Source organism: Denticeps clupeoides, chromosome 6 (genome assembly GCF_900700375.1).
Source record: "Denticeps clupeoides chromosome 6, fDenClu1.1, whole genome shotgun sequence".
Classification (NCBI taxonomy): Eukaryota; Metazoa; Chordata; class Actinopteri; order Clupeiformes; family Denticipitidae; genus Denticeps; species Denticeps clupeoides.
In genome coordinates, this window is record NC_041712.1 from 19,563,757 (window position 1) to 19,583,396 (window position 19,640).

The window sequence follows — 19,640 nt, forward strand, 5'->3', positions numbered from 1 at the left end:
GGATTTGAACCCGGGTCTTCTGGTTCATAGGCGAGTGTGTTACCCACTAGGCTACTACCACCCAGTTACAGTATATTAATGCCTCATTCTTTAAAACTTTTTTCTTTCTGTTTTCCTTTTTTTTTCCAGTTAAAAAATAGGAACAGATATTATGCTCCCTGGATTAATCTGTTCCCAGTTGGTGCACTGAAAAATGAATAAAAAACTGTAAATAAAACAGCAGGGAAATACTGTGCATTTTCTGTCCTGCATTCTAGTATTTTGAAACTTTTTGACTATCGGCCATCTGTCCAATTTCAATTAAAACATACAATCAGAAACTACCCATTTGAGCAGCTTCAGCAATTAGCAAAAAAAAGTTTGTTCTGCTCAACCGCAGGTGTACAATAAACCAGGAAACATTTGGACCATCAATCCTGTACACATCAAACAGAAAGAAGCAAAAGCAACAAATTACAACACAGCATTCATATTCCGCTCAGAGAGGTAAGCCTTCTCATTATTTAGTAGGGCCTGAAATGAAAGCAAATGAATTTAAATCGGAGTCTTACCATCTGTAATGGATTATGGGCATCTGTGCCCCCTCAAAGAGTAGTGTTATTTACAAGCCAGTCGTTTCAGTCATGTAAAACTCAAAAAACATAATCAGTGGATTTTTTTTTTTTTGGTGGTGGTGATTTGTGAATGTTCTTGAAACTATACACAAAATATGGTGTTAAAACTATTGCCTATTTTACTTTTATTTTAAATGAAAAATTTACTATGTATTAATTGTATATATTTTTTCTGTACTAATTATGATTCTATGGCACTAAACAAAAGACATAAGTAGTTCATACCTCCAAACATGGAAAGCACTACAGATGAGGGCAGATAGAAGATCAGTTTACATAGTCAAGCACTGTGAAAACGATCTACATTATATGTAGTAAAATACTGTAGTGACTCCAGAGTTCGAACATGTACCGGTCGAGCAGTGCTGGAGGTTTGAAGAAATCAAACTGAGGTGCGATGAGGGATCTTGGGTAGGAGGGTGCAAACCCTTCCTTGGCTTTGTTGGCAAGCATCGTTTTTTAATCTTTTTCTAATGTTTCTAATGTTTTAGAGAAGGAACCAACAGGAGTGAGAGAGATTGGAAATTTGAGACGAGTAGGAGAGGGAATCGTCCATGTTTACCCCAAGGTTGTGTGCAGTGACAGAAGGAGAAATTGGGGGAGGGAGATTTTAAGATCCTGTCGTGGGGAGGAATCATTAATCTAAATACAAATGTAAACAATTGGCTTTGATAGTCGCCAATTTTAAAACCCCTACACTTTAATGGCAGGGCAGTAACAAGTAATTATAATGCAAAGTGGGTAGTGGTGGCCACCAGTTTTAGCAGGCCATATAGCCAAACCCAGCTATTCGTAACTACTTAATTACACCAAATTTATTCTAATTGTGCCGCCCATTTCATCACAGCACACATGCATAAAGCTGACTCTGTTGATTAGAACCATTCAGAAAGTACATTCTGTACTTCATTTTGACATAAAACAGTCCCTACTGCTGGTACCTGAGGTTTTCGGCATCGCCTCCTCTCTGCGCCATTAATGCCCTGAGCAGTTGTTTGAGAAGAGCAGTCAAATTCCACATATTCCTGGATGACCTTATAGCTCATTTTACTGAATGATGTAACTGGCACAAAATTGCGATGGCAGATGAATGCAAAATCCTCAATTTCTGACATAATCCAAGGAGCCCTCAAAATACAATCGCATCTTACGTTATGATTCTTTGAATCACTCAACTGAGCACAAGGCCATATTTGCAGCCGCAGTAATGAACAGCTCACTAAAAGCAATCTTTTCAGACAATTCGAATTCACGCGCCCTCAGCAGCTTTGGGCACAAAAGTTCAACCAGGTCTCTAAAGCAGAGCAGCGGTGGGGTTAGCTGAGTGGAAATTATATGGCACTGAAGTTTCAAGATATCTTTCAAGAGGACAGACACCATGCTACAGAATTAGGTTTTATGAATAGATAGTTTTCAACTCCTTCGCCCAGCTTATCTGTATCATGTTAAATATATGTGTCTATTTAAAAGGCCATTGAGCATTCAGTCATTTAATTAAATTTACTGCTCTAAAGCCTACTTAAAGGCATTTGAATTGTAGAACTGTTGTTGGAACTGCATGTCTGCACTCTGTTGTTACGTGGCATATTTGTTATGTGTTTATTGTATGAATGATTGTTGTCATTATGGTCTCTGTCAGTGTGCTGGTGTGACCATGGCCTGACCTGAGATAGTCCTGCTGTGTGGCCACAGGACAGAGCTGATGCGGTCTGTGCCAGTGATTCTAGATCTAGTCTTGAGTCCCTCGATCTGCTGTGTGATATTGAAAGTGAAGTGAAAGTGAAGTGATTGTCATTGTGAAGCACAGCACACAGTGACACAACAAATTGTGTCCCCAGCATTTAACCCACCACCTTTAGTTAGCAGTGGGCAGCCATGACAGGCGCCTGGGCAGCAGTGTGTGGGGACCGTGCTTTGCTTAGTTGCACCTCAGCGGTACCTCATCAGCCTTTCCCATTCCCCATATCGAAGCTAATCTTTCCCAGAGTACTATGCTTGAATGTTGTACATTGGATCATGCCCGTGTATATATTGTCATGTCTGCAATAAACCAACCTGGAATCACACCTTGGATCATAATTTTTGCCCGATGTCTACCCTTATGTCGTGACAGTTAGGAAAAAATAAATTTGTCCAGGAAATGATCCAAAATCCTTGTGAAACCTGCATTTCGGATTAGTGTGATTTCTCGTTTCATTGTTCCAGGGTTCACTGCTGTCTCTGAGCAATTCATCTAAGGTCAGGGGCTCAGAGCGGAATGCATTCACTAGTCGAGATGTCGGCGTAAACAAACCAGGGTATAAAGAACACAATTGCCGCATTCACCACATGCGCATCAATGGCCATTTAACCCTGTTAATCAGGCACAAAGCCTCAGTCCAAGTGCAGATCCATTCGATTTTTCCGGCTATCCTCCTTAATCATCGTCAACTCATACTCATTACAACACGTGACAATTAAAACTCAGGACTGGCACTAGCGATGTGCTGTACACATTCATTCATTTAGTTCACTCACAGTTTAATTAGTCTCTATGCATTGTTTCAACCCCCAGCCCCCCCACAACCACCACTCTGCCTATGAATAATACACTATTCAGACACATCATAGATCCCCAGCGCATCCTGGCCACCGGTGATAAAGCACCGCTGGTAAGGCAGGGCAGTGTGGGTACGAGGCCAGGCGTGGCTTAGTGGTGAGGTGTCCAATCTGAGTCCCTCAGGCCCAGTGGGTTTTGGCTCGGAAAGACGTTCTAGGTAGAGACGTACCGACACCCACAAAGCCTATGAAATACTCCACTAGAGCAGGGACCTGTTCACCAGGATGAAATCACGCTTCAGGTAAGGGACAGAGAAGAAAACATAAGTGAACAAGCCTCAAATATAGACATGTTATGGATTATTTCATTTTCAAAATCTAATTTGAAATAATCAATAAAATCGTCAAGGAAATGATCCGAAATCCTTGTGAAAATTCAACCTGCATTGCATCTTATACAGCCAATGGAATATTATACACTTTTCCACTAGAGCAGGGATGTCTTTGATCAACTTCCCCAAGGCTCCAGGGAATGAGAGAACGCTAGTTTGCTTCCTTATTTCCACATCTGCTGAACAGTGGGACACCACAATGTCTCATAAGGAAAAAGCTTTAGGTGAAAAGCATCCAGCTACCAGTCAGCCAATGATTGGAACAATGGTTGCCACTGGCAAAAGCCATGCAGTATTAAGATGTAAAAACTCACATACTCTTGAAACCGCAAAGGAGACTGTGAAGGCTGAAGGCTGGTGTCAATGCTGCGTTCAAATAAGCCTCAGCGTGTGAGCTGAGGTAAGAAAATGAGGTAAGGGTTTTTGAGTACCTAACAGAGAGGAAAAATGCAAATTTCCAGAGCCTTAGAGCAGCTGCAAAAACAGCTTCAAGGTGCCAAAGTGCCCCAACTCTTCAGCGTCTGACTGCAGGAATGTAAAATACATGGCCTAATTAAGAAACTATAGATATCACTAGAGGATCCGTGTCGTATGATATCAACCAGTCGATGATGCTCATGTCCAAGGGTGGGGCATTTTCCCCCAGGATCACACCACTCTCATTGGCAGTGACCTGGATATATGCGCTGATGAAATTTGGGTTTCAGGTGTCTGGCAGTTTACATGAACGTCACTGGGCACACAAACTATGACCTTTTGGAGGAGCCTATGGTGATGACGGACAGTGCCATCAGGCTTTTCAACACAGAGTAACTGCAATAAATCTATTCTTCACACAATGTGTAATACTGGATCACAAAACAACATATACTGCAGTCACCTTACGCTTTACTACATGCAACTTACTTAACCTCATGCACTGACACTTTACATTATGCACATTCACTTTATGCAACTTAGCCTGTGACTACATTTATTGCTGCTGCACCACTTTGTCTTTTATGTCTTCTGTATATCATGTCTTATGTTCTGTCTGCGTGGGATGGGTTTTCAAGTAAGAATTTCACTGTGCTCTGTACGCTGTACTTTGTACATATCACAATAAACCTCAAACTCACTTCCTCCTTCTGCTGTTGTCATACGAGTAGCGCAAGCAGCGTGTTGCCAAATCAGTTCCTGATTTTGGGATTCACTTCCAGTTGTGAATCACAAGCTAAATATCAGAGAGAGAGTTGAGCCAGCCATATATTCCTTTTTCCTGGATTCACCTTTAAATGCATTACCTGACTAGTCACACGGAATGATTTAGTGTCTGAAACACCCCATTCTAAAAATTTGAATGATATAATTTCACATTTGTTTCATGCTCACCTGAAAGGACATGGTTAGCATTATAAATAAAAACTGATAAAACTTGCATGTTTAATTTCTTCCTTTTACTAATTGCTCCTGAGAGACATATAATCAGATGCCCTGCACTCATTTTAAAAACTAAATGGCAAATTGAGGTAAATTGAGCAGCATGACATCACACCTATTTGATGACTCAACTGAGGATAATGGATCCATGGAATAAATTCACTGACTCTAAGGATAATGCATACAGGCATACAAGCATTTTCTTCATAAACTATTCAGTTTTATGAACATTAAAAGTGCCATTTCCCTGCTGAGGTGAAGGGACAGAGTTGTCATCCCACTCAGCCTTGAACACCAAAATGTCTGGCTGGGGTGACAGATCTCAAGTCCTTCATTTCACATGATGCTTGGGGTGTGGGAGGTGGGCCGGCTCCTCATGAGGTCTTCCCAGCTTATGATGGACCCCCAGGTTTGGACTCCAGAGATACGTGAAGCACTGGTGAGTAAGGCTGGGATGGGAGAAATCGGTGAGAAATTTGGGACTCGGATGTTTTGTATCCTGGAGCCGTGGGTTTTTAGGTGGGGTGAGAGCTTTCTCCCTTTGACACAGTGCTGTGTCTGTACTGCAGCATTACTTTACACACGACAGCTGACACAATGTCTGAGGGATGGAACAAAGAAACTTTAGAACCTGCCATTTATCCTGTCATGCTCTCTGTTGCCACGTCAACTGAGAATTAAGGTAGTTACAGGATATGCCCTCTTCATCTATTAAAGAGGACTTCGCCGGACTGGAATACTGGAGCACTCTTAGGTAACCCTGACAGAACACGGATCAGACTGGAGGGACAGTTTGTCCGTTAAGAGAGCACAACCACTGGCCTGGCTTACCGCCACTGCATAATGTGCCCTTCTGTAACAGCGGATATTTTAAAGGTCATCATCTATTAATGGTCAACAGGAGATGGGGCGTCTGTGGGAGCTGCACCTGGATGTGCTGTTTATTGAGGTCTGTAGAGTGCATGGATGCCATTTCACTCCCTTACACCTTACTTAGAGAGGACACAAGTCTGCCGTTCTCCTCTAAGTGACAGTGTGGAAACACCCAATGACCTTCTGTGTAGCACATCTCAATTGGAAGTGATATGTATGAATATTTTACGTTTGCCAAAAATGTTGTTAAGGGCAAAAAAGAGAAATCCTTTTTTTGGATTGTAATCATTTTTACAGTAGCCTATTTCACAAGCAAGACATTTTTGGCATTTACAGTGTTTGTAATTACATTTAAAATATATATTAAAAATTATAATCGATTCGGTATGATGCCTAAATTTACTGAGCATGATTTCCAATATACTATTGCACAAAGTACATGTGTGAAAATACTTGACTATACTGGCAAATAAAATGTCATTCATATTGAATTTGTTTTAAACATTTCTTGGAGTTTTTTTAGTATCTACTGCACTCCAATGCTCTAGACACTTTATTTGCGTATTCAAATTTGGAATTACACCAAAATTACAAAAATTGTTGAAAATCTGGGTGAAGAGGGGTGGGGTGGGATTTCCACTCAAACAGTCAAAGTCAAAAGTCAAAGTCCACTTTATTGTCATCTCACTATATAGTACAGAGAGACGAGATTGCAAGGAGGGAGATCTTTGGAGATTCACATTGTGCAAAAAGACATAGTGCAAATAACACACAAAAACATGACAAAGGACATTGTGGATAATGTGTACTGACCCATAAAATAGTGCAGGTCGAGACAAACGGGCAACTTGAACATTACAGACCCTCAAAGTCATTTGTGTCATTTCACTGTATTATAAGTGCATATTTAATTCACAATTCAATTCACTGTATTACATAAAGTAACAGTAGAGAATTGTAATTGCTAGTGTTATGGTGGTAGTTTGCTCTTATTTCCAACATAAGTGGCATTTTAAAGGGGGAGAGAAAGTTAATACACCCATAAATATGCCTGAATTTATTGGACATGGTCCTCTGATTTCTAAACCGGAACAGATGCTGCTGCAGTAGTACTTTTACATTTCCTCTGTAATGAAAAGGGAGCGCTAGACACTTCGCTCATTAAAATGCATGAGTACAACTTTCCAATCGTGGCAAAGCAGGTCTTGAACGGTTTTGACATTTGTATGGTAATCCATGTTGTTATGACATAGATTAGGGTGGGTCTCTGGAGGAGCAGAGGGAGGGGAACCTCATCTGTCCAATTGCTATAAGTGCATCAATCAAAATATCTGCAAATGCACCGGGGTATCCATCAGTCATGACTGCACTTTGTGACTAATGTTCAATGATACTACACAATTTCATTATTTCATTAGTATCCTCCCTCATGGCCATCATGCTCATAAACAGATGACCTGTAACACGACAGCTATGCTGTTTCCCTCACTTATGAAATCCAGCTCCATATCCACAGTCTTATACATAATTAAATATTGCATTATAAACATTATAGAGAAGACAACATATAACTTATAACTTAGCAGTATACACACACACACACACACACACACATCATGTTGTCTTCTCTATAATTTGTAAAGTTATACAAAATTATCTTATTGTGTATCTAACTGTAAATACGCTCACTGTCCATAACTGCTGTAAGTCGTATTATTCTTTACCATAGTTAGACATGCTTCCCTAATGGGCTCATCCTATTCCGATACTACAAATGATAGCTGCTTTGCTGACCTCAGATCCAGTTATGAGAACATTATGATCACTAGAAATAGTAACATTTTAAACACTTGACTTGCAGAATTTATGTTATTAATGAATTGTTTTCAGCTCTACTGTACAACAGTGTTGTATTATAATGCTTTTATTGATTAGCATATTAAATTAAACAAATGAGAATGAGACATGTAAAGGAGGAACAGAAGAGGAACGGAGCCACAATGAAGAAATCCACTTAGAACCCCCAGATTACCGGTATTGATTTTCATCATGAAATCATTACACACCAGATTTCTCAGTGACAAAAGGACATTGGCTTTCTACCAGGTCTGTAAAGAGTGTGCTTTATTCGAAAGATAACATTAATATTTCCATAAATTTGTGAGCAGTGGTGAACAGGGATACACATTTTGTTCATTTTTGTAATGCATGTTCTTTGAACATATATATTACATAGATATTCGTAATTAAATTAATTTATATAAATTCAAACATGATATAATATATATGCCCCTGGCATAAATAAGTCTTTAACCAAAAAACACCAATACAGAAACATAGACAAATATTTTTCAGGATCTATTTTAGGACTATTCAACAGTATTCAAGAGTATCATATCAGTACACCAGACATAAGCACATCTGACACACACACACACACACACACACACACACACACAGTGAGTGCAGGCTTTCTCCTCACAGCTCTTCTTTATCATATCTGGTCTCAGTGGCTGTCTCTGTCACAGTCTCCCTCTGGTCTACAGGGTCCAGGAGCCACTGCCTGTACATCTCTCCAGGATTCACATTCCAGTGCTTGTGAAAGGAGATTTGGGGCTGCCGGGCCAGGTAGGCTTTTGGGTAATCATCTGGCCGTGCCTGTAAACAAGCACACAGGATTGGAAAAGGCAAATTTGCATTTAAGCGTCCACAGTGGAATGCACTCCAGCCACAGGAAATCCTCATTACAGAGAACAAATGATGACGGAGGACTCTATCGTGTGAAGAGTAAAAGCCAGTTTCCCAGAGTAGCCGGATATGCAGCATTTTCATGTAGGTGCAGGGTAGGTTTGACAGGCCATGCAGGGTCAGGTGTCACCTGGTGGAAGAGCGGACTGTGCGTGACCGGCAAGCCCAGGGTGTTCATGCACATCCCCAGCACCATGTCATCAGGCGCATCGTCACTGTAACAGCGGCAGCCGCTGGAGAGGAGGCGGCCCACGGCCGCTCGGCTGAACACCATCCTGCCAAAAGAGGCAGGGTCAACCGCGTCAGGGTAAAGCAGCATTTGTCACCCTTTTCTACGCCATTCCATCCAACACAAGCCTAGTTGGCAACAGATGCTGACTAATGGATTAAAAGAGGCCTGTAGCTGATTTTACAACAGTGGGAGGAAATTATTTTGCTACTCTAGGATCAAGGCCAGGGGACCGAGCTGAAAATGCTGAAAATGATAATATGGCAAATCTGATGTGGGTGGTCACAGCTGCACACCGTTTGATGCTGATGGAGCAGGAACTCACCCTCCCCCTCCAGTGATGTAGCTGTAGCCGTTCTGGATTAAGCCGTAGCCGTACCGCTCACCCAGGCTAACGGGCTCTCTGGGGTCATAGCAGCTTAGCAGCTTCTTCAGCCTGGGCAAACTATGGATCAGGATGTTTCTGTCATTAGACCGCCTGCTGACTTTTCGCTTACGACTCATAAAAAAAAAAAAAATGTCTTATAAAGTTGTCCTATTGAGTTCTTCACAAGAAAGAGAATCCACAAAAGACCCAAGAGTTTTAAAAACACACTTTGCCTGTCAAGACATGCCAGCTTGACAAAGAACATAGTGTACTTCATCACAGAAGCACAAGAACGCTGCTCTCGAGTGGCACGGTTTCACTTGAGCAACGTAGTGAGTGGATCCGATCTTCAAGTCTGCAAAAGCGATTGCATCTAATCGCATCTGTGAGTGTTCGGGTGAAGCTGCTGTTATCATATGGATGCAAATTAGATACAGAAGAACAATAGAGGAATGCATAGGAAAATGTATGGTAATTTGCATGCTAATTTACATGGCCAATGGCAATCCTGAAAATAGAAACCGAATAATTATGTTGCACTAAAAATAAAAAAGTGGGTATCAGCTTTCAAGAAACTCCAGTGGTGTTTTAAAAAAGAACTTGCAGAAAAAAGAACAATAACTTTGAGCATTGAGTGTACAAGTAGTGCTGTATTTCTGCTCATTTGTGAATGTGATCCCATGATGGTGAGCGTTAAACAAGCCGGTGCAGGATTTTATCGCGCTGTAATCTTCATGTCTCCCATTGGGAAGTTTTAAGACAACTTGGTGCTAAATGAAAGCAGCGTGTCATGGTTTCCTTGCTGTGAGTCAGACCTGATCAGCGTGTCATCGTCCACAATGAGCAGCCAGTCAGATGGGGAAACGGCTCCGCTGAGAAAACGCTCCAGAATGGCGAAGGTTTTCCCACAGTGCCCTGCATGTCAAAACAAAGCAAAACAAAAAAAAACAGCAACGTCCTCCAATCCGGTCAACAGCTAGAATGTAAACACACGACACAATGAAATGGAAGAGAATTACTAGATGCTGAGCAGAGATTTGACACTGTGGGATAAGCACAGTGCTGAGTAGGCCTCTGCAAAACGACGCATATGACACCAGGAGACAGAAATGCTCCTCATTACCCAAGTTACACACAGAAACCCCAATAAAATTTCTTCGTCTGTGTTTTAGCTGTCAAAAAAAAGTTTGAATCACTGAGATGCATTTTAAATATTAAAATAATCATTTGCGCCTTATTAAATAAAATTTGTGCTGGTAACATTGCTCCATTTTCTTCAGGTTCACATGCATGTGTAGCATGTATACTTGACATGGGTGCGTGTTTTTTGACATCCCTCATTCTAAACGTGCATTATGCACCCTGTTCATTAAAAATGAACAAAAATAATTCAGTTTTAAATGTTTTAAATCAGTTTTGTATATTCTCCTTCCCTTCAACTTGTGCTCACGGTACACACTGTCAGGAAAGCATGGCAGGGAAAGAAGGGAAGTTGGGACAGCAAGGACACATTTATAGTAACAATCACAAATGATCACAATCAGGTAATGGGCACAGGACAGAGAACACAAAACTCCGGTCTGGGAAACAGAACTGGAGAATCTGGAAATGTCAGGATCGTGACAGTACATCCCCTCAAAGCACATCACCATTGCATCCCAAGAACGTTGGGGGTGAGATGCAACGGGGTGGAGGTCTGCCCACTCCACTCATCACTCTGGACACCCTGCTGATCAAACAGCTCCTCTATGCCGCAACCGTGACCCCACCGGAGGGTGTCAGATGGACCGATCATATCAGCCAGAATGGTCGTCCACACCCTCACCAGCATACTAACAATCTCAAATGAACATAATCAGGTAAACAAGGAGCACAAGATGAAAAACTCAAAACTCTGGACAGGGAAACAGAAACAGGAAAATCAGGATTGTGACAGACAATATTGTGACAATATTATATTTTATTTTAAACTGCTTTTGTATTGAGCCCAGGGTTCGTAATTTCATTCAATGACAATAAAGTTATCTGAAAAGAAATAATGATATATGACTTACATCCCCCCCTTGATTGTTATTGGTATTATCTGTTGCTTCTGTTAATCCAGCACCAGTAACGTTCAGTACGTGAGATTCCAGTAACAGACCCTGTCACCTGGAAACCAGTACAGGGTGTGGGTCTCACTACACTGTTTCTTGCTGATTGTTTGCACACAGCGCGGCATACGCTGCGTGAGATTTATTCTGACACAAAACAGAGCCACCAGAGGACAGAGCAGATTTGGAACTGGGTAGATTCTACAGAATCCAGAATAAAGCCGGCCAGCGCAGTAGCAGCCGGCAGAAATTGAAATGTTCCACTTTGTTAGCCCTGCACAAATATAAACAGGAGGTCAAACGGACAGGAGGCTGTGGAGGATGAAGTGATGGTGTGTGCAAAATGAACAGTAAGGGAAAGAAAAACATTTTAGGGCTAAAACTGAATTTATAAGGAAAACAGCATGAAGGGCACAGTGGGGTTCAGACAATGGCAGCTATGGACAGCACCGAGACCCACACTCCTGCTGCTCCTGAAATTACAGATGCCCTGAGGGCTTTATCATTCTTCCGCCAAAATTAATTTCTCTAGAAACAGGCTCTGTGATCAAATATTAACTGAGTATCAATTTTTTCACCTTTTTCAAGTATTTTTCACCTGTCGCAAGAGGAGTCTAAATTATGTTAAACATTAATTTCTTAATTACTACTTCAACACTACAAATCAGAGACCTTCATGGAGCTTCGTCTCATCAGTGGACAGCAAACAACAGTCCATAAAAAATTTAATACTCATGTTGACATTTTATTCATGCTTCATGCTCTCACATAGCTAGTACTATTTTGGGCTAAATTGGTTAGTGTCACACAGGACCTCTCTTGCTGTGTATCCTGATTGTCATGTGACTGCTTAAAAAATGCTGATGTTGATATTTTATTCATGTTGATGCTTATAAGCTTGGGTGCCCTGGGTGAGTCCCTGCCCAGTGCCCTTTGTTCCCAGTCGTGACCCATGACTGGGAGTGAAGCATTTCAAATGTGAATTTTATACAGTACAGGCCAAAGGTTTGGACACACCTTCTCATTCAATGTGTTTTCTTTATTTTCATGACTGTATGTATTCTAAAAGTATTCTGAAAACATTGCTTTATTATGTGCTGTAACAGTATATATTGCTAAATAAACTTAAGCAAATGCATTCAGTATTCACCAGCTCTGTATATTACATAGACTAAAATGAGTATGGACATGACTAAGACTATCAAAGACAGCTGGAGGCAAAGACTAGACTAATAATAAAATGTAGACAGACTGACAAAAACACTTTTAATATTAATATGACTGAGCCAGCTCTCCCAGACCAGCTATTCAAATGCAGTCACACCAAGCACAAATGCACAGCAATTTGCAAAGGATTGACAGATCTATACCCCCTGCAATTTCCATATATGACAACTGTGTCACATGACTCTGCTCACATGACTTGGAGCTATGTGACTCCTATAAAATGGCAATATGGCCGCCTCCAGTCGCTCAGTCATTGTTTGCCTTCACCTGCAACGACTCAGCTCTCATCAACTGTAAGACTGTTCCTGTTACTGCCTCTGTCCTGCCTTCCTGTGTTCCTGTCCCTTGTCTTACCAATTCCGTGTAGGTCAACATCCACGGAAGTTGCAGATGACGCTGGTTACGCGTTCACAGAATAAATCGGCCTCACCTGCCTCCTTGCAATTTTGTGCAACACGGTTTTCATTTCCACTTACTTGAACTCGCTCTCCTGTCTCGCCTCATTTCCGTGACAAACTGAAAGTGCACAGCACATGGTGACAATGAAATGTGTCTTGTGTATTTAATCTCTCACCCTTTCTGAGCAGTGGCCAGCCATGAAAAAACGCCCTTAGGGGGGATGTTTCGGCTACAATTCCGATTACAAGTCTGCTTCTTGGACTTGTGAGGTACCCCATATTGGTAGCTCACATTATTGAACACTCCTGTTACAAAACGACCCAAAGAGCAAAAAACATGGAAACCCACAGGTCTACAGTCTCTGACAAAAGTCTTGTCGCTTGTGCACAAATTGACCTCAAGTACCACTGAAATATATTTCTAATCAAGATTTTTTTGAGCCATTACAAGAAATGGCTTATTTTATTCCCAACAGCTTTTGTAATAATGTTAAGTGCAAATTGAAACTGTCATTGAGTCAATTTTTGCAAAGACATAAGTGTTTAAAAAGAACTCCAGAACACTAGACCATCACATCAGCTGCAACTAGACCTCTGCAAACATGCCTAAGATTCACCATAAATTGTTGATTATCAAGAGGCTGAAGACCAGATCCACTGCTGATGTGGCAGACACAATGTGTCTCAGCAACAAGTACATAGGATTAAAAAAAGATTTGAAGAGACTGAAGATGTTTTTGACAACCCCAGGTCAGACAAGACAACTGCTCAAGAGGATCGTTTGTTGGCTTGAAAATCCAAGGCCTTCCCATTTTCCACTGAGCAGAGCTCCACAAGACCTGGTCACCTGAGGTACCTGTGTCAACCAGAAGAGTTTGTTGGATTCTGTCTCGAAATGTCCTCCATGGAATCTGGAATCAGTGCCCAGAAACCAGCACTAAACAAAAGACGATTGAAAAAACGTGTGGCATTTGCCAAGGCCCACAGCCTGCTAAAAGGATGGACGCTGGAAAAGTGGCAGAAGGTGGATGGTCAGATGAATCTTCTGTTGAATTACACCACAGTAAGGAGAACAACTGGAGCCCGCATGGATCTGAGATTCATCCAGAAAACAGTGATGTTTGGTGGCGGAAAATTCATGGTCTGGGGTTATATCCAGTATGGGGGTGTGCAATAGATCTGCAGGGTGGAAAGCAACATCAATAGTCTGGAATACCAAGAAACCATAAAAGAGGCCAAATTCTGCAGCAGGATGGTACTCCATCACATACTTCCATCTCCACATCAAAGATCCTCAAGGCGAAGAAGATCAAGATGCTCCAGGATTGACCAGCCCAATCACCAGACATGAACATCATTGAGCATGTGTGGGGTAGGATGAAAGAGGAAGCATGGAAGATGAAACCAAAGAATACTGATGAGCTCTGAGAGGCATGCAAGACTGCTTTCTTTGCTATTCCTGGTGACTTAATAAATTATATGAATCCTTGCCAAACCGCATGGATGTAGTCCTTCAAGCTTATAAAAGTCATACAAGATATTAAATTTGGATCTCACAGCACCACATTTTTTAAACATATTTTGCAGTAAATTTGTTCAATTTTTGTATAGGCAACAAAACTTTTGTCTTGCCAAAATATGACCTTTCTGTCTTGATTAAATGATAATTAGTTTGAATTAGTTTTCAATGAAACTGAAATGCATTAACCATAAGCGCAAGACTTTTGTCAGGGACTGTACAGCACAATTTCCCCAAAACACATTGGCAGAGAGCCCATAAATTAAGACAAACGAATGTAGAGCAGGAAAGGGTGTGATGTGGAAAACGTGAATCAGTAAACTGTGGCTGCATTGATGTTAGAAAGGTAGCATTTCTACTTCAAAGCTTGCCTTTTTGCCGTGAGCCAGGATGTTTTCTCCCAGCTTCTCAGCCACCGCTGAAAACTCCGGGCAGAGCTCTGGGGGCATCTGGCAATCCCACTTGATTAGCATCACCTTGGCCTGACTAGACATTTCAGACATGAAGGATCCACCAAAAAGTATATCCAAACAGTGATGTTAGTGAACTCAATTGGCCATCATTTCCCCATCAAAACACACTACACATCCCCAGGCACACAAAGAAAGTACCCAAAAAAAGTTTTACATGGCCACTTATTATTTGGGTTGCCTAGGGGTTTTTTTTTGGTCCATGTCCTAGATGCCAGGAACGCTCCAAACTATAGTTCCATTTATCCTTGCTCAGTTTGAGTCTGAGTGCCCATGTTTTACGGCAGAAAAATGAACAGGGCTGAATATGCAAGACCTTGAAAGCAGAACGTGCCAGAGGAACGGTAGGCAATTCAACAAGAAGCCAAGAAGCCATTCACGAGCAAACATCCTTATTATTTGTGCAAATTCTCAGCTAAAGGAGAGCAGCAATCATCAACTCTGTGAACATTCCATTCATCCCGTCTCTAAACCTGCTTATCCTGGCCAGGACAGTGTGAAAATTGGATCTTATCCCAGGGGTTTCTGGGCACAGGGCAGGAGCAGCCCTTGGACAGGGTACCAGTCCACCACACCGCACCCATGTTCATATGCTTCGTTCCATCACAAAAATGCCACAGATCAGACCAGTATGACTCATAATGCAAATGACCCCAGTAACATCATGCCATGTTTCCCCTGAATGCCGAATATAAGGCACTCATGAATAAGTCTGTCAGGTTCAGTCACTGCCACTGTTACAAAACACTCCTACAGCCCACAGTACGATCTGTCGCCATACATTTGCCCGGTGATGGGACGCAATGTTTCACAAAGGTAATATGTTCAAGTAAGATAGAGAAAGTCTCATTCCCTCCATGGTGGGCTATTTCTGTCTGCTGTGTCTCCCCTTCACCTTCAGTTAACAATGAGCGACACTCGTATTTAAAGTACAGGGCCTTGTGAAGCAGAGCTGTTGGCATCGAAATGTCCTGGAAAACCGGCTTTCCAGGTGCAGTCTACACATTTAAACAGGGCAGACACAACACATCCCTCGGGTTTTGAAACCAAAGTGGGCCCCTCATTTTTTTTAACAAATCTATTTTTAATTGCCGTATAAAGTTCTATATATGTTCTACCTCAAAAACAATGTTGCTTCTTATATGGTACGTACAGCTCTTTTTTGTTGCATGGTGGTTTAGTATACCATAGTTCAGTTTTCTTCAGTTCGGTGTGCACAACTAATAAGAAGGTGTTCAAACATATGAACATTCTCAACACAGCCATCATGCATGTGTGACCTTAGATAAAGACAAGCTTGAACTTAGCAAAATGTGAAAATGTGTTATAATATTGGAAGAACAGGGTTGTTAGTACACCAAAACAATATTCTTTTGGTCACACAATTGTTACTCTCAGATAAATAGGTATTACACATAATCACGTGCAGACATTTTCAGTACCAATGTCAAGGAATCCGACGCTGTTTTGAGTGATTTTAATGACATAATTAAATATATTTACCATATTTACCAAAGGAAAACGTTGCTATTATATAATGTTGTGCAATTCTATATTGACATAATAAAAGTCCTCGTAGACAGCTGAAACTAAAGCTACATTTTACTTATTTTCTACAGTAATTCTGTCCCCAGTGCACTCTGATTGGCTCATATGCTGCAAGTACTAGAAGGTATGTCCTGTGTGTTTGTTCCCTCAAATAAGCAACGAAGTAATGAACACAGAGACCATGCTCCTGACACCACTTCAAGACAAGGCTTCTTCGGGATCACCAAGATCTCGCGAGATGCTTCAGGACCAGTGGGATTCTGAGAGAGATTTACAACCAAATCTCCTGCTATTCTTCAAAAAGAGCAGCAGATTTCGATACTTCGCCTGCCCAGCTCACAAGAAATCAGTGTCACATAGACACTATCTGAGAAAAGTGGACGGCCAATGCACCAATAAGAAACCAGCAGTGGTTCATTATGCAGTTAATTTAAAACCGTTCCCCAGACAAGACCACAAGCTGAAAACAATTACTAAATCAACAACGGCATGAAATGTGACTTATTGGGAAATTAAAGTCAAGGACCTCCGGGCTTTTGAATACAAGATTGATAGATTTGTTGAAAGGGCAATGATCTAGACAATTGAAGACTATTATTTATGAGGGTTAAAAAAAAAGTGCTGATTGGAAATGAGATTTGGGAATGGTACAAGCCCATTTGGACAGCACACTGCAGCTGCAGTCACTACACCACTTGCATTTATCCCACCCATTTGTGTTTTACAGTTGTGTAGGGGGCGTCTCGAAAGCCAGTCTGAGTTATATTATAAATGAATAATGTATGTCTGCTGTGACAGGATGAAAGACCTTGGGATTCCAAGTGCAGACAACAAAATGAAACCCTCCATTTTCCATTGAGGTGCTCATGCTGGTACATAACAATTACCTGCAACTGCATCTCTGCCTCTGCTGATGCAACCGATCAGCGTGAAGGGTGAACTCAGCCAACCTACTCCAGCATGACTTGACACATGACTGAAGGCTTCTGACTAGTACTGTGTGATCTAAACGGTAGGCAATTTAAATTTGGCTAATGGGAGAGATTTTGATTGTACCAGCCTAACGCAGAAATATTCACTCCTTGTGAAAATGACAAAGTTGCGTCACCTGCGCGAAACCATGCCAACTTGCAGCATGAGGCATTAGTTTTGGAAAATGGGCGAGATCACAGGGTGCACGGCAGGGTTTCCGTGGATACTTAAAAAGTCTTGAATTCAACTTACTAAAATAAGGGCCTTAATATCATGACAAAATGACTAGTAATCCTTAAATCCAGAGTTTAAAAAAAAGTCCTCCACCAAAAAAAAAAATCATAAAATAAAATCTTGGAATCCTGGAGGGACTGTATGATAAAATATGAACAAGCATAGAGTTATTAAAGTATTTTCTGACAATATTTTAAATGTAAACTATGTAAACAGAAAATCCTAAAATGTGATATAATCACTTGCATCACATGTTGAGATGTGTGTTACATGGGGGTTAAACACAGTTGTAAGAAGGGAAATTCCATGAAAGTCCCCCGTCTATATCTTTGTCAAGCTGCAACACCCCCCAAACAAAAGGCATCAAAAGTCAGCAAATGGCTTGTGGTGCATGACGAGAATGACAAGACATCAAAGAACAACTGCTGATTGGTCTGTGGGAACTTTGTGGGAGTCAAATATACAGTACAGGCTAAAAGTCTGGACACACCTTCTCATTGAATTTGTTTTCTTTATTTTCATGACCATTTACATTGGTAGATTCTCACTGAAGGCATCAAAACTATGAACTACACATGTGGAGTTATGTACTTAACAAAAAAAAAAAAAAAACTGAAAACGTGTTTTATATTCTAGTTTCTTCAAAATAGCCGCACTTTGCTCTGATTACTGCTTTGCACACTCTTGCCATTCTCTCGATGAGCTTCAAGAGCTTTGTCACCTGAAATGGTTTTGCAACAGTCTTGAAGGAGTTCCCAGAGGTGTTTAGCACTTGTTGGCCCCTTTGCCTTCACTCTGTAGTCCAGCTCACCCCAAACCATCTCGATTGGGTTCAGGTCCGGTGACTGTGGAGGCCATGTCTCCACTTTTTGTTAAGTACATAACTCCACATGTGTTCATTCATAGTTTTGATGCCTTCAGTGAGAATCTACCAATGTAAATGGTCATAAAAATAAAAAAACACACTGAATGAAAAGGTGTGTCCAAACATTTGGCCTGTACTGTATAAAAGAATTTTCTCTTGTGGGCTGTGTCCTCTTGACTTCCTTCCCCATCGGGAGCTGGGGGGTTTCTGCCCCCAGTTTCTGAGTCTTGCTTTCTCTCCCTGTTTCTCGAGGGCCAAGCTGCCTCCCTTTAGCTTGGTTTCTGGCTTTTCTCTCTCCCTTTCTCCTTTCTTTTATTTTGGGTTTTCTCTGTAACATTGGTATTATTTTTACATACAATATTTACACTGCAATAGTAATCTACCGATGTTAATAAATTAGTAACTGTTAATTCTTGTAACCTGCTCTTTTACATTTATGAATTTATTAACATCATGGTCAAAGTGTCCCACACCCCAGGCATTGCTTTCCTTGCCAGTGCAACGAAAACATAATTGCCAGAGGTTAGAATATGTTTCAACTCTGCACCTCCTCACCATTTGTGCATCTTTCTTGCAAGTTGAAACGCATCGCCTAATCGCTCATTTAGTCAATGTAAACAAAGGACAGCCCTAGTTCCGACTTTGGTTGATGGGGATACGACGTTTCATATCTGCTCATCTGCCTCCAAATTTGCTGGCTACGAAAAATTTGTGTCTCCATCAGACATCTAAAATGGTAAATGGCAGAACCTCTTATATAGTGGATCACTGTATGACAGATCACTCCTTTCCCCATAACCATATAAATTGACATGTGGAATCTGATTCTAATGCAGTTAATGACAAAATGCTAAATAAACTGATTTATAGAAATAATATGATTTCAAACATACAATAGAACCACACTGACACTCAGCCCACTTATATGATCATATGGGTGAAAATTTCTTTAGATCTGCTGAAATCTTTGATAAACCTTTTCTCGATGACCTTTTGGTTTTCTTAATCTTAATGTCAAGTACGAATGCTCATAATAGAGTCACAGTCAGAGAAGTAAGTGAAGTGATTGTCATTGTGATACACAGCAGCACAGCACACACAGTGAAATGTGTCCTCTGCATTTAACCCATCACC

At 41.1% G+C, this 19,640-nt stretch overlaps 1 protein-coding gene across 2 annotated transcripts in view; it reads right to left on the minus strand.

Annotated features, from left to right (window-relative positions):
- Positions 1–6,490: 6,490 nt before the first annotated feature.
- b3glctb (beta 3-glucosyltransferase b) overlaps positions 6,491–19,640 on the minus strand; it is a 34,740-nt gene continuing 21,590 nt past the window's right edge. For both annotated transcript variants that reach the window (XM_028982880.1, XM_028982879.1), the window contains 4 exons: positions 9,996–10,095; positions 9,139–9,258; positions 8,715–8,859; positions 6,491–8,494 (listed from right to left, as the gene is read on the minus strand). In XM_028982880.1, the coding sequence (XP_028838713.1) occupies positions 8,315–8,494; positions 8,715–8,859; positions 9,139–9,258; positions 9,996–10,095 (545 nt within the window). In that variant the 3' untranslated portion in view covers positions 6,491–8,314. The remainder of the gene's footprint in view (positions 8,495–8,714; positions 8,860–9,138; positions 9,259–9,995; positions 10,096–19,640) is intronic.